Here is a 13771-nt window from a genome sequence, read left to right on the forward strand (position 1 = left end):
TACATTGGTGAGATGAGAGGAGACAGAATTAGATGAGAGGGGAGCAGAGCAGTACTAGTGTTAGGACAGTGTGGAGTGCCTGATGTGACACAGTCGTTAAAGTTGAGGACTAGAGGTGTCCCTGCTGCTAGACCTCTTCACTCTGAGAGGAGCAATGAGGTCAGGAGAGAGGGAGAGAGCAGAGGAAAATAGGGGAGGAACTGGTAGAGGACGCAGTACAGTATGTGTGTGGGGGGTGGGGGGGTGGGGTTAGAAAGACGAGAGGATTGGAGTAAACTCTGTGAATAAAAAAACAGCCCCATTTAAAATTATACTAGAGGTGTGTGCGAAAGTTGACATCAACAAATGGGCAGTTGTGGGTGCAGGGGTTTACATTGTATGGTGGGTATGTGTAGTACTGACTCCAAGGTGGGTAATGTAGTTTTAACAATGCTAAACTTCTCTCCTCAGTCTGTAAGATGTGTTGGTTGGTTTGTTTTGTAGTTCTGACTGACTTGACTGACCAGTACTTTAGTAGTAACAGTGTTGTTGTTGCCTAACAGTGTGCACCTGTATCTCTCTTCCCTCCAGTCTGTACATTGCGCTGTCAGAAGTTCCTCATCTCTCGTGTTGGTGAAGACTGGATCTTCCTCATCCTCCTCGGTCTACTCATGGCTCTGGTCAGCTGGGTGGTTGACTTCGCTATCGCCATCTGTCTACAAGGTAAGGAGGAGGGAGTTGAAGGGAGGGAGTTGGGGTAGACTTGGTCTAATGACGACGTTGGTCAGCTGTACACTCCGTTCCTTTGGCTGAATCTTTTCATCTGACATCTCTCCTGCATGCAGCTAAATAAGACATGTCACACACCAGATAATCTCAGACATTGTGGTTTACTCACGTACATCCCTCCAACCAGGGTGTGTGTGTTCATAGTGAGCTGCAGTGCAGATTACTGTCCTCCTGAGCTGCATGCAGGTGTGTGTTTGTGTGTATGATTAGCTTAAATCTGGTTTAATGTCATCTTTGCGCCATGAAACTGTGTGTGCGCATGTGTGTGTGTACGATTAGCTTAAACGTGGTTTAGTTTAATTTTTGCAGCGTGAAACTGTGTTTGTGTGCTGGTAGCATGTATGCTGGGTGTTCAGAAGGTGTGTGGGTGTCAATGTGCTATATCTTCAGTCAAACACACATTTACACACATTTCTGTGGTGTGTGTGTGTGTCAGATGGTAGACTGCATGTGGAGAAAGTAGAGAGGGGAGAAGAGTGAGTCATCTAGAAGCAAGCCGCCCATCCCCTCTTTCTCCACACAGGCACATACACATTTTGATCTCTCCCTGTAATGAAGTCATTTTTAGGAGAAGAGTCCTGCGGGTTCTACTGTTGTCAGATATTTTGTCGCTGTACTCATGAGTAGGGTTGGGATTTGCCAGGAACCTCACGATACAATATTATCACGATACTTAGGTGGCAATAGGTATTGCGATTCTCATGATTTATATATGTTTTCACAATTTATATATTGGATGTACTTTTACTTTATGATTGACACCAAGTTGATATTGGACTGTGTGTGTCCACAGCACAGAAGTGGATGTACGGAGGCCTGGAGAGTAATGTGTTTCTCCAATACCTGGCCTGGGTCACCTACCCTGTGGTGCTCATCACCTTCTCAGCTGGCTTCACACAGATACTGGCCCCACAGGCCGTAGGTAAGACACACACACACACACACACACACACACACACACACACACACACACACACACACACACACACACACACACACACACACACACACATACTGACTGCACCATAGCACCATAACCCCCTCTCCCCCTCTAGGTTCAGGTATCCCAGAGATGAAGACCATTCTGAGGGGTGTAGTGCTGAAAGAATACCTCACCTTTAAAACCTTTGTGGCCAAAGTGATCGGCCTCACCTGTGCCCTGGGCAGTGGCATGCCTCTGGGAAAGGAGGTAACAGACACACTCAGTACAAATTATTCTCACTACACACACACCTCTGACCCGTACACACACATACGCTGTTCTCACAGTCAGGCTTGTATGAGTGTGTCACATGTTGCTGCCAGTACAGTACAGTCTGTTCCACTAGTTATGCAGACACACACACATTTGACAGCCAGCAGATGCAATCTGGCTTGAAGGCTCCTAAAATCAATCAATATATCTGTGATTCATAGGACAAGGGGTTATCATAGTGAAACACAGAGACTGGCGCTGGCGTGGGGTTGTGATGACACGTGGACCAAGTATTTTAGGAAATCATTCACAAGACATTCTCTCTCCCTCTCTAGGGTCCGTTTGTTCACATTGCCAGTCTGTGTGCTGCACTCCTCAGCAAGTTCATGTCTCTGTTTGGTGGAATCTACGAGGTAAACCACACCTGGACAAGTACACACACACACACAAGTTACCACATTGTTATCAATATGATCTTTCAGAAGGAAACACCACGCAGAAATATGTTGAACCATTTATTACGAAATGAATAATGCACGTCTTGTCGATATAGGCTCTGCTCCTTCAGGGTAGCTCAATGCCCAAGCAGTGTCAATATACACTGAACAAAAATATAAACGCAACATGTAAAGCGTTGGTCCCATGTTTCATGAGCTGAAATGAAATATCCCAGAAATGTTCCATACGCACAAAAAGCGTATTTCTCTCACATTTTGTGCACAAATTTGTTTACATCACTATTAGTATGAATACATGAAAGAGTATGCACTTACTACTGTAGTTCGCTCTAGGAAAGAGTTCTGCTAAATGACTCAAATGTAAATGTGTTAGTGAGCATTTTTCCGTTGCCAAGATAATCAATCCACCTGACAGATGCTGATTAAACACCATCCTCATTACACAGGTGGACCTTGTGCTGGGGGCAATAATAGGCAGTGATGGGGTGTGTTAACCGAGAGCACAGGCTCTGCTTGAAGCTAGCATAGGAACAAACAAAGTATATAGTAGTCACGAGACTAATCTGCTACATTTATCATCACATTTAAACCACAGTACCACCACATTACATCTTATCACTATAAGCAAATGCATACTAGCAGGAGCAGCAAGATATATGAGCAGAACCGGTCCGCTAAATAGACCTCCAAATAAGGCAGGCGTGATTGTTACTAGCATCTAATTGGTGCAATCTCAGCTGATGCGTCAACTGAGGCGGGCACTTGGATTCCCGTTCTGAGCTGGCTTCGCTTTATTAATCCTTTGCTTTCTTCTTTCAACACTATACTTGCCTCTGATATTTCACTTCCATAGCCTAACTTTTTCCCAGTACTCTCCCTTATGCACATCACATTTAAACCACAGTACCACCACAGTACATCTTATCACTATATCTATCATCTACTGTAGCCACTGATCATGCAGTCAAACCAACTCCACTATGGTTGCGATGCCATAGTAATTCACTGAGCAGGCTCATCTCTCCCTTAAGACAGAACTGTACTGTAGTTTAGCTATGTATTGAAAAGATTCCTTGTTTCTCTGAACTCCTAAATCAGGCCGATCGACATCTTTCTCTCCCTCCCTCTCACTCTACTCTCTCTGATGGGGGTAAAAGAAGCTGTGATAGCTCAGGAGGAGCTGTGAGAAACACACACTTCTGATTCTCCAATCTGTTTGTTCCTATTCCTAATCGACTGCTCCTGTCTGCGTTGGCTTAAAAGCAGGCCTGTTAGTGGGCTAGCTCAGAGGAAAGACTTGACTTGGCGAAGAAGAGAGAAACATGTCACACATTGCCAGTTTAGAGAATGTTTTCTGTCTTGACTGTTCCGAAGGAGCACATGTCCAGAATGCGTATGTATTTCTTTGCTTACACACACACACAGTACGTATATTTACACAAGTAACATACGCATAATAAATATTTCAACTAGCATTTTATTTGCTAACTAATTAAAGACATCTCATGTGGAATCTCCCTAGCTATACTACAGGGAGCGATAAATAAATGTAGCGATACATAAATTAAGAAAAGTTTTGAAAGCAAGGGAGAGCGAGATGGAGGTAAAGACGGACAACCAGGCAAAAAGGAGTAGAGAGATAGAAAGTTGAAAGACTATGTTTGTTCCGCTTGGGCCTTAGGGGACAGAGGGAATGAGAGAGAGGGAATCTTTGAGTCATCTCTCTGTACTCTGAAGATGAGAGTCCCTTGTTCCCTCTGTCAGTGTGTGTGTGTGTGAAGGGACGAGGGCAGGGGCAATGAAGAATCTTTGAAGCAAACCCCCAAGTCCCCTCAAGTGTGGAGAACTCCTTTGCTACATACCCCTGTCTGTCTGTCTGTCTGTCTGTCTGTCTGTCTGTCTGTCTGTCTGTCTGTCTGTCTGCCTGTCTGCCTGCCTGTCTGTCTGTCTGTCTGTCTGTCTGTCTGTCTCCCCTTAATCTTCTTGTCCTTCTCTCCCTCGGCTCCCTCTAGCCTCTTTCTCCTTCCCTCATCCTCTCTCTCTTTCTCCCTCCTCTCTATGTTGTATCTGTACTGTATACGAATATGGTGCATTTTATGGCATACTAATGACAAGTGTGTGTGTGTGGTGGTGTTTAGTACACATTCACACTCACCTCTCTGTTTCACTAACATGCTGCTTAAAGGAGCCAAGCCTCATAGGAAACAAGGTAAAGCATGGCTGGAGATGAAGGGCAGAACATCCACCATAACTTCCTCCTCTCCAGAACTCCATATCCCATCTATCTACCACCTATTTAAATTACATATCCGTAATCCATCTATAGTCCCATGCCATACTGTGTTTGCAGAAGTTTTATTACATTCGACTGTACCATGTGATTATTTGGGCAGTGGCATAGATCCAATCTCTCTGTGCCATCTACCAAAGTAAAGCAATTCAATATTATCAAAACTGTTTTTTGAAAGACGTTTTATATTTGCAGGAATGCTCTTCGCTATTTTGAGTGTTGAGAAATGGAAACTATGATAGTTGAGAAACTATGAGAGCATGCTGCTTCGTTTTGGCATCAATGCATTTGTTCATTCAAATATTACCTACAAAGTGATCATGTTTAGGAATAAACACATTAGCACTCAAGCTAAAGTGGAGAAGGGTTCTTCATATTTCCTGGTCGGAGTAAGTGTGACAGGCAAACGGAGGCAAACATTTTAACTCAGCATTTCCCAATCTTGGTCCTGGGAACCCCAAGGGATGCATGTTTTGGTGTTTGCCCTAGCACTACACAGCTGAACCAAAACATGCACCCTTTGGGGTCCCCAGGACTGAGTTTGGGTAAACGCTGAATTAATGAAATGTATCCATTTGAATCTTTAAGAATTGTACTTATTAGTGCCTCATGAGCTTAGTTCAGTCCTTGCATACAGAGCTCTGTCCATGAATTTGAGAGTGGATACATTTCTTCAGCCCTATCCCTCAGCTTTATACTGAAACGGGTGGGAGGTGGCTTTGCTTTGTTATTTGTTATTATTATGTTTCATGGTGAAATGCGTTATGGGTAAAAAAAATATTTTAACTCTGCATTTCATCCACAACAGCTCTGACAAGGGAACGTTGGGCTATACTTGCTGCTGTGCATGCTAATTGCTAACAGGCATTAGTGAGAGCTGCCCTGGGGGAAGTCAGTGGGCTGACTTATTGATTTAAATCTAGTTTATATGGCTCTTCGTCCTGTTTATTATTTTGTAAATAATGTAGTAGCTTACTTTTGGCACTTATGTATTCCCCATTTTTACACATCAAAGACCTCCCCTTGGACAGGAAAACGTAGCATCCTTGTATGCCTCCTTCCACACTGCTAGGTCTACATCCACCCGACAACGGCCTAGCCTACCTCATAGGGTGTGTGTGTCTGTAAATGTAAATATGCTTCTCCCTGTATGTGTTTACAGAATGAGTCGAGGAACATTGAGATGTTGGCAGCTGCTTGTGCTGTGGGGGTCGGCTGCTGTTTCGCTGCCCCTATTGGAGGTGAGTGATACCAACATCCCAATAGACACAAACTCGTTGAATTAATGTTGTTTCAGTGTGATTTGTCAACGTATTCTGACAGGGAATCTATGCTGGATTTGAAAAAAGTCATCAACATAAACTGTTTTGAGGGTGGAATTTCAACATGATTGTCATCATGGTAACCAAATTTCAGCATAGAGAAACCTTGTATAAAATGTGTTGAATTTATACCTTTTAAAACAATGTCAGATCTTCGACGTTATATCCACTATCAGGAAAAAAAACAATAGGCTGGGCAGCACCTACTGTAGAATGTATCTACTTACAACTACCCTTGGTCTCCCGTCCAGGGTTTTAACGTAGCCTAGCCCTTAGCTATGATAATTGTCACTGACTATTACCAATGTGCTATCCTGAGAATGATTCTTGAGAGATCTCCACTTAAAAACTAAATAGATTCAATGTTGCTATTGAAGTCATTCCAAAGGATGGGTTTAACAGAGCAAATGAAATGTGACCATGCTAAATCACTCTTATATCATCAATGATGTTATTTAGGCCTCTATAAACGTATCGCATTTTGCAAAGTCATCAACAGCTATTGTCTCAATTCAACCCAGGATTCAACAACAAATAGACTACATAGGCCTATGATTTCAATCTCTGGTTGATTTCAAATGTAATGAAATGTAGTGTTATTGAATAGTTAGGTTGTCAACTCAACCAAATATAAAAATGTTTTATTATTATATTTGTATTGTACTTTTTACCCCTTTTTCGGGATATCCTTCGCTGCAACTCCTGTACCGACTCGGGAGAGGTGAAAGTCGAGAGCCATGCGTCCTTCAAAACATGACCTTGCCAAACCACACTGCTTCTTAACTCAGTGCTCGCATAACCCGGAAGCCAGCCGCCCCAATGTGTCGGAGGAAACACCGTACAACTGGCGACCGAAGTCAGCATGCATGCGCACGGCCCACCACAAGGAGTCGCTAGAGAGGGGGATAAGGACATCGACATCCCGGCCGGCAAAACCCTCCCGTAACCCGGACGACGCTGGGCCAATTGTGCACCGCCTCATTGGTCTCCCAGTCGCAGCCGGCTGAGACACAGCCTCGGATCGAACCCGGGTCTGCAGTGACGCCTCTAGCACTACGATGCGGTGCTTTAGACCGCTGTGCCACTCGGGAGGCCCAAATATAAAAGTGTTGAAGGAGAGTTCCATCTGTGCCACTGACTTAGTCTGGCTTTAATTCCAGTTTGTCTACAAATCAACAATTAATATGTTGGACTCACATCTCCATCTCAACCGAAATTCTACGTTAAAGAATAGGACTACATCAAACATGAATTTAAAGTTCATTTACATTTTGGTTTGATTTGATTTAGTGATAACACAATTGAATTTCAACTCACTTTTGGCAGTCTTTTTGAGTTGGTAAATATATAGGTTGTAATCTCATTGATCAACGTCTCAACCAAATATTACGCAATTATTCACCTTGAAATTACGTGGTGTGCCCTGTGGGATAACACTGACTGACAGATACACTGGCTGGGTCAGAGATTGCAAGGTTTGCTCTTCCCCATTCACATAGTTACTTTGATCATGTTCCTGTGTGTTCCTGAGAAATGTATTAATGTGTGTGTGTTTTGTAGGTGTGCTGTTCAGTATTGAGGTAACATCTACGTTCTTTGCGGTGAGGAATTACTGGAGAGGGTTCTTCGCTGCTACATTCAGTGCCTTCATCTTCAGAGTCCTGGCTGTGTGGAATAAAGACGAGGGTAAGACCGGTCTACATGTGTACTGAATGAAGATATAAACGCAACATGTAAAGTGTTTGTTTCATGAGCTGAAATAAAATATCCCAGAAATGTTCCATATTTACAAATAGCTTATTTCTCTCATATTTCGTGCACAAATTTGTTTACATCCCTGTTAGTGAGCATTTCTCCTTTGCCAAGATAATCCATCCACTTGACAGGTGTGGCATATCAAGAAGCTGATTAAATAGCATGATTATTACACAGGCACACCTTGTGCTGAGGACAATAAAAGGCCACTCTAAAATGTGCAGTTTTGTCACACAACACAGTTTTGCCACAGATGCCTCAAGTTTTTTCCGGGAGCGTGCAATTGGCGTGCTGACTGCAGGAATTGCCACCAGAGCTTTTGCCAGAGAATTTAATGTTCATTTCTCTACCATTAGCCTCCTCCAATGTCGTTTTAGAGAATTTGGTAGTACTGCCAACCGGCCTCACAACTCCAAACCACATGTAACCACGCCAGCCCAGGACCTCCACATAGTCTAAGACCAGTCACCCGGACGTCTGATGAAACTGGGTTTGCACAACTGAAGAATTTCTTCACAAACTGTAGAAACTGCCCACCTTCGATGGCCATTGGCACGCTAGAGAAGTGTCATGGTAATTCAAATTAATAATGATTAGAGACAAGGTCAATCCCCAATCAGGATATAACTTTTTTCAAAATGTATTAATTACATTGATTAATTATTGCAATAATGAAGCTGGTCGACGAACCACCCTTAGATGATTCATTGAGAGCCCAACAAACAGATTTGAGCCACAGCATTTTATAGCAAAGTACATCCTACTGAATGTTCATGACAAACAACAGATGTGTGGAATGGGTCAAAAGATTAGACTTAGTATGAAAGAAATGAATAATTCACAGCAGACAGTATCTGCGGTAAAGCCTGTGCTCATTGTATGGAAACCAGAGTTTGGCCCTCAAGACGAGGGCTCTTAACTTGTACCTCACAGTACAGAAACACCAACTCATTCTATGGCATAAATCAATTGTCAGCTCAAGCTATCTCTATCTTGAGTAAACACCATGTCCTTGGCCATACCCAGACAAGCTGCAGGGAGCTGGAGTGGAAAACATCCCTTTACTATTTGTTAAGTATAATTGTTAATATTAAACAAAACAGGTAAACATGTTAATTTCTCTCTCACAGAAGTGTGCTCTTTATTGATGAATCCCGGTTTCAACTGTACTGGGCAGATGGCAGAAAGCGTGTATGGCGTTGTGTGGGCGAGCGGTTTGCTGATGTTAACGTTGTGAACAGAGTGCCCCATGGTGGCGGTGGGGTTATGGTATGGGCAGGCATAAGCTATGGACAACGGACACAATTGCATTTAAATGATGGCACAGCGATACCGTGAGGAGATCCTGAGGCCCATTGTCGTGCAATTCATCCGCCGTAATCACCCAAAGTTTCAGCATGATAATACACAGCCTGCATACTCACCAGACATGTCACCCATAGAGTATGTTTGGGATACTCTGGATCTACGTGTACGACAGCGTGTTCCAGTTCCCACCAATATCCAGCAACTTCACACAGCCATTGAAGAGGAGTAGAACAGGAAACAATCAACAGCCTGATCAACTCTATGCAAAGGAGATGTGTCGCGTAGCATGAGGCAAATGGTGGTCACACCAGATACTGACTGGTTTTCTGATCCACACTCCTACTTTTTTTTAAGGTATCTGTGACCAACAGATGCATATCTGTATTCCCAGTCATGTGAAATCCATAGATTAGGGCCTTCTGAATTTATTTCAATTGACTGATTTCCCGATATGAACTGTAACTCAGTAAAATCTCTGAAATCGTTGCATGTTGGGTTTTATTTTTGTTAAGTGTATATGGGTCATTCCACCAATTCGGTGCCTTTTGAGATGTGTGAAAATAACTTTGGAATTCACAGAATTTTAACAAACAAGTTTTCCCATCTCTGTAGGTAAAATTAAAAAATGACTATCAAGGGTCAAATAAAGTAACAGGAATGTTACATTGGCCATTAATCCCCTTGTGAAATGGGGAATGGAAACTTGTGTGTAACAGCAAGAGGCACTTGAGTGCAAGCTTCACAATTTGTAAAGATTTCTACCCTGTCTATCAATGGGTAACAGGTTGACGTGTTATGCTCGACCCGCTCAGTTTTCCACCTCAAAACACCAGAAAATGGTCAAAAAATAGTTCAGCCAGCTCTCCTGCTTTTACACCAACATTTTATGTTGAATTTTTCAGTTCACGTAATAGGGTTGACATTAAAATGAGGGACACACGTAAATGATTCACTAATCACATTAAATAAATAATAATCTTTCAGAAATGACTTTTTCAAAGCAACAGCATAACCAGGGCTTTACAATAAGGGGGGAAACGTAGGGGTTAAGTGGGTTAAAATCTTCCTAGAAGTCAGAGGGTGCACAGAGGAACATGTTAAAATCTTCCTAGAAGTCAGAGGGTGCACAGAGGAACATGTTAAAATCTTCCTAGAAGTCAGAGGGTGCACAGAGGAACATGTTAAAATCTTCCTAGAAGTCAGGGGTGCACAGAGGAACATGTTAAAATGGAGAATTTTAGCACTTTAGCAAGTTTTTATTCATATAAAGAAATCAGATTTATTTAACTAAGCAGGTCAGTTAAACGGAAATTCTTATTTACAATGGCGCCATTATCCATGTGGTCTATATTAAAGGGCTCCTCATTAAATATTAAAAGGCTTTTAAAAATCAGTATTGGTGCACAATTTCTTTTCAAATATCAACGGGATGCAATAGGCACTCATTTCGTGGAACAACCCATACAGTATACTGTATATTGGCACATGCAATCATTGATGTAAGGTCTGTACTGTATATAGCCCCTTAAAAGCATTTTGATAATGATGAATCACTCTCTCTCCATCCCTCACTCCCTCCCTCCGTCCTACACAGAGACCATCACAGCTCTGTTTAAAACCCGTTTCCGTCTGGACTTCCCTTTTGACCTCCAGGAGCTCCCAGCCTTCGCTGTCATTGGGTGAGTCTAAGTTGTCTTCAATTAGCTAGTGAGGTCTTCGTTGCCTCTGTTAGCGAGTGAGCTTTTCGTTGCCTCTGTTAGACAGTGAGCCCTATGTTGCCTCTGTTAGACAGTGAGCCATAGGTTGCCTCTGTTAGCCAGTGAGCCCTACGTTTCCTCTGTTAGACAGTGAGCCCTACGTTGCCTCTGTTAGACAGTGAGCCCTACGTTTCCTCTGTTAGACAGTGAGCCCTACGTTGCCTCTGTTAGACAGTGAACCCTACGTTGCCTCTGTTAGCCAGTGATCCCTACGTTGCCTCTGTTAGCCAGTGAGCCCTACGTTTCCTCTGTTAGACAGTGAGCCCTACGTTGCCTCTGTTAGACAGTGAGCCAGCCCTACGTTGCCTCTGTTAAACAGTGAGCCCTACGTTGCCTCTGTTAGCCAGTGAGCCCTACGTTTCCTCTGTTAGACAGTGAGCCCTACGTTGCCTCTGTTAGACAGTGAGCCCTACGTTGCCTCTGTAAGCCAGTGAGCCCTACGTTGCCTCTGTTAGCCAGTGAGCCCTACGTTGCCTCTGTTAGTCAGTGAGCCCTACGTTGCCTCTGTTAGCCAGTGAGCCCTACGTTGCCTCTGTTAGCCAGTGAGCCCTACGTTGCCTCTGTTAGCCAGTGAGCCCTACGTTGCCTCTGTTAAACAGTGAGCCCTACGTTGCCTCTGTTAAACAGTGAGCCCTACATTGCCTCTGTTAGCCAGTGAGCCCTACGATGCCTCTGTTAGCCAATGAGCCCTACGTTGCCTCTGTTAGCAAGTGAGCGCTACGTTGCCTCTGTTAGCCAATGAGCCCTACGTTGCCTCTGTTAGCCAGTGAGCCCTACGTTGCCTCTGTTAGCCAGTGAGCCCTACATTGCCTCTGTTAGCCAGTGAGCCCTACATTGCCTCTGTTAAACAGTGAGCCCTACGTTGCCTCTGTTAGACAGTGAGCCCTACGTTGCCTCTGTTAGCCAGTGAGCCCTACGTTGCCTCTGTTAGCCAGTGAGCCCTACGTTGCCTCTGTTAGACAGTGAGCGCTACGTTGCCTCTGTTAGCCAATGAGCCCTACGTTGCCTCCGTTAGCCAGTGAGCCCTACGTTTCCTCCGTTAGCCAGTGAGCCCTACGTTGCCTCTGTTAGCCAATGAGCCCTACGTTTCCTCCGTTAGCCAGTGAGCCCTACGTTGCCTCTGTTAGCCAATGAGCCCTACGTTTCCTCCGTTAGCCAGTGAGCCCTACGTTGCCTCTGTTAGCCAATGAGCCCTACGTTGCCTCTGTTAGCCAATGAGCCCTACGTTTCCTCTGTTAGCCAGTGAGTCCTACGTTGCCTCTGTTAGCCAGTGAGCCCTACGTTGCCTCTGTTAGACAGTGAGCCCTACGTTGCCTCTGTTAGCAGGTGAAAGCTGGTGTGAGTGTTCAGGAGGATAGCCTCCTGACGTTAGTCACCTAACATTGATTATTCAGCTAGCGAGGTGGTGCATTTAGGACATCTTATTTTAGCTTGCTGTTACCGTAGTAGCGTAGCCTCTGGGCTTACCACATAACTGAATTAGACCAGAGCCTCTCTCTCTCTCTCTCGTCTCTCTCTCTCTTTCTTCATCTCAGAAGAAAGAATAGCCATCTACTACTTAACTCTGCATGTGCTCCCAAAGAGAAGAAAATCCCTATTTCTTTCTCCTTTTTGTCTGGTGGATGTCCTCCCTCTCGTGATCTGAGCAGGGAAGCTTTAACTCATAATCTAACAAAACGCTCCCTCCGGAGAACAGCCGTCTTATTTGACATTTAGAGAGAGAAAGTGTTTGTGTGTGTGTCTGTACGCAATACCCTTTATGTGTGTATTTCAGTATCCTCTCCCTTGCCAATGCCCTGATGTCTTATGGGGAAAGTCGGTCAGTGTTTCAGTTAACTCGGACAGGGAGAGAGAGAGGGGGGAATTTGTCGTCTCTGCTACATGCTAGCTGGGGAAGACCTTTGTGTAGTAAACCCCTTCTAGCCTCTGAATTTATGTTTCAAACTTTCACTGGTACTCAGATGTGGTGTTCTGAGATACATACGTGCACACACACACATACACACAAACCAGTGGAGGCTGCTGAGGGGAGAACGGCTCCCCTCAGCATGGCTGAGGCTGGAACGGAGAAAATGGAATGGCATCAAACCATGTATTTGATACCATTCCACTGATTCTGCTCCAGCCTTTACCACGAGCCTGTCCTCCCCAATTAACGTGCCACCAAGCTCCTGCGACACAAACACACACACACACACACTTATACATACACACACACACACACACACACACGTTTCAGAGAATAGATTTAAAACATGTAGAAATGATTCTCCCTCATCCATTCATCATTTATTCAGGAGTATTTGACAGAATTCATTATGCAGGAACATGAATTTATGAGCATACATATACTTGGCTGTAGCTGAGGGGGAACTTTGGAAAGTACTTTTCAAAGGGCTTTGCTTGATTCTGGTGGCTGGAGAAACTGTCTCTTTTGCCTACTGACAGTTACACAAAGTGGACACATACTTGGTGCTTACTGTAAACACAAACATATATACATGTAAACCTGTCCCTCTCTCTTTCTCCACCTACATTTTCTTAATTTCATCTCCCTGTCCCTCTTCTCTCCATTGTACCCAATTCCCTCCTATTCCTCTCTCAACCCTCCCTCCTCTACCCTCCTCCTCTCTCCTCAGTATTGCCAGTGGTTTTGGCGGTGCATTGTTTGTCTACCTGAACAGACTGATAGTCCAGTTCATCAGGAAACAGAAGACCATCAACAAGTTCCTCATGAAGAAGTAAGTCATGATGTCATCAATGTCAGACAGAAGCCCCTACTGGGTCCCAGATAGTCCCTGTATCCTAGTGTCCCACAAACACACTAGCGCACACACTAGCGCACAACTAGATAGATTACTCTGTGAAATCAGCTCTATTGATGCAGATCTCTCCACAGCAGAGAAAAATGAAGACAT

At 44.1% G+C, this 13771-nt stretch overlaps 1 protein-coding gene across 2 annotated transcripts in view; it reads left to right on the top strand.

Annotated features, from left to right (window-relative positions):
- Positions 1–13771, top strand: part of LOC110507925 (chloride channel protein 2) — a 211224-nt gene that overhangs the window by 126207 nt on the left and 71246 nt on the right. For both annotated transcript variants that reach the window (XM_036964661.1, XM_036964662.1), the window contains exons 3-10: positions 571–702; positions 1562–1690; positions 1824–1957; positions 2299–2376; positions 5874–5952; positions 7594–7719; positions 10691–10775; positions 13493–13594. In XM_036964661.1, the coding sequence (XP_036820556.1) occupies positions 571–702; positions 1562–1690; positions 1824–1957; positions 2299–2376; positions 5874–5952; positions 7594–7719; positions 10691–10775; positions 13493–13594 (865 nt within the window). The remainder of the gene's footprint in view (positions 1–570; positions 703–1561; positions 1691–1823; positions 1958–2298; positions 2377–5873; positions 5953–7593; positions 7720–10690; positions 10776–13492; positions 13595–13771) is intronic.

Source organism: Oncorhynchus mykiss, chromosome 27, assembly GCF_013265735.2.
Source record: "Oncorhynchus mykiss isolate Arlee chromosome 27, USDA_OmykA_1.1, whole genome shotgun sequence".
In the NCBI taxonomy this organism is placed as follows: domain Eukaryota; kingdom Metazoa; phylum Chordata; class Actinopteri; order Salmoniformes; family Salmonidae; genus Oncorhynchus; species Oncorhynchus mykiss.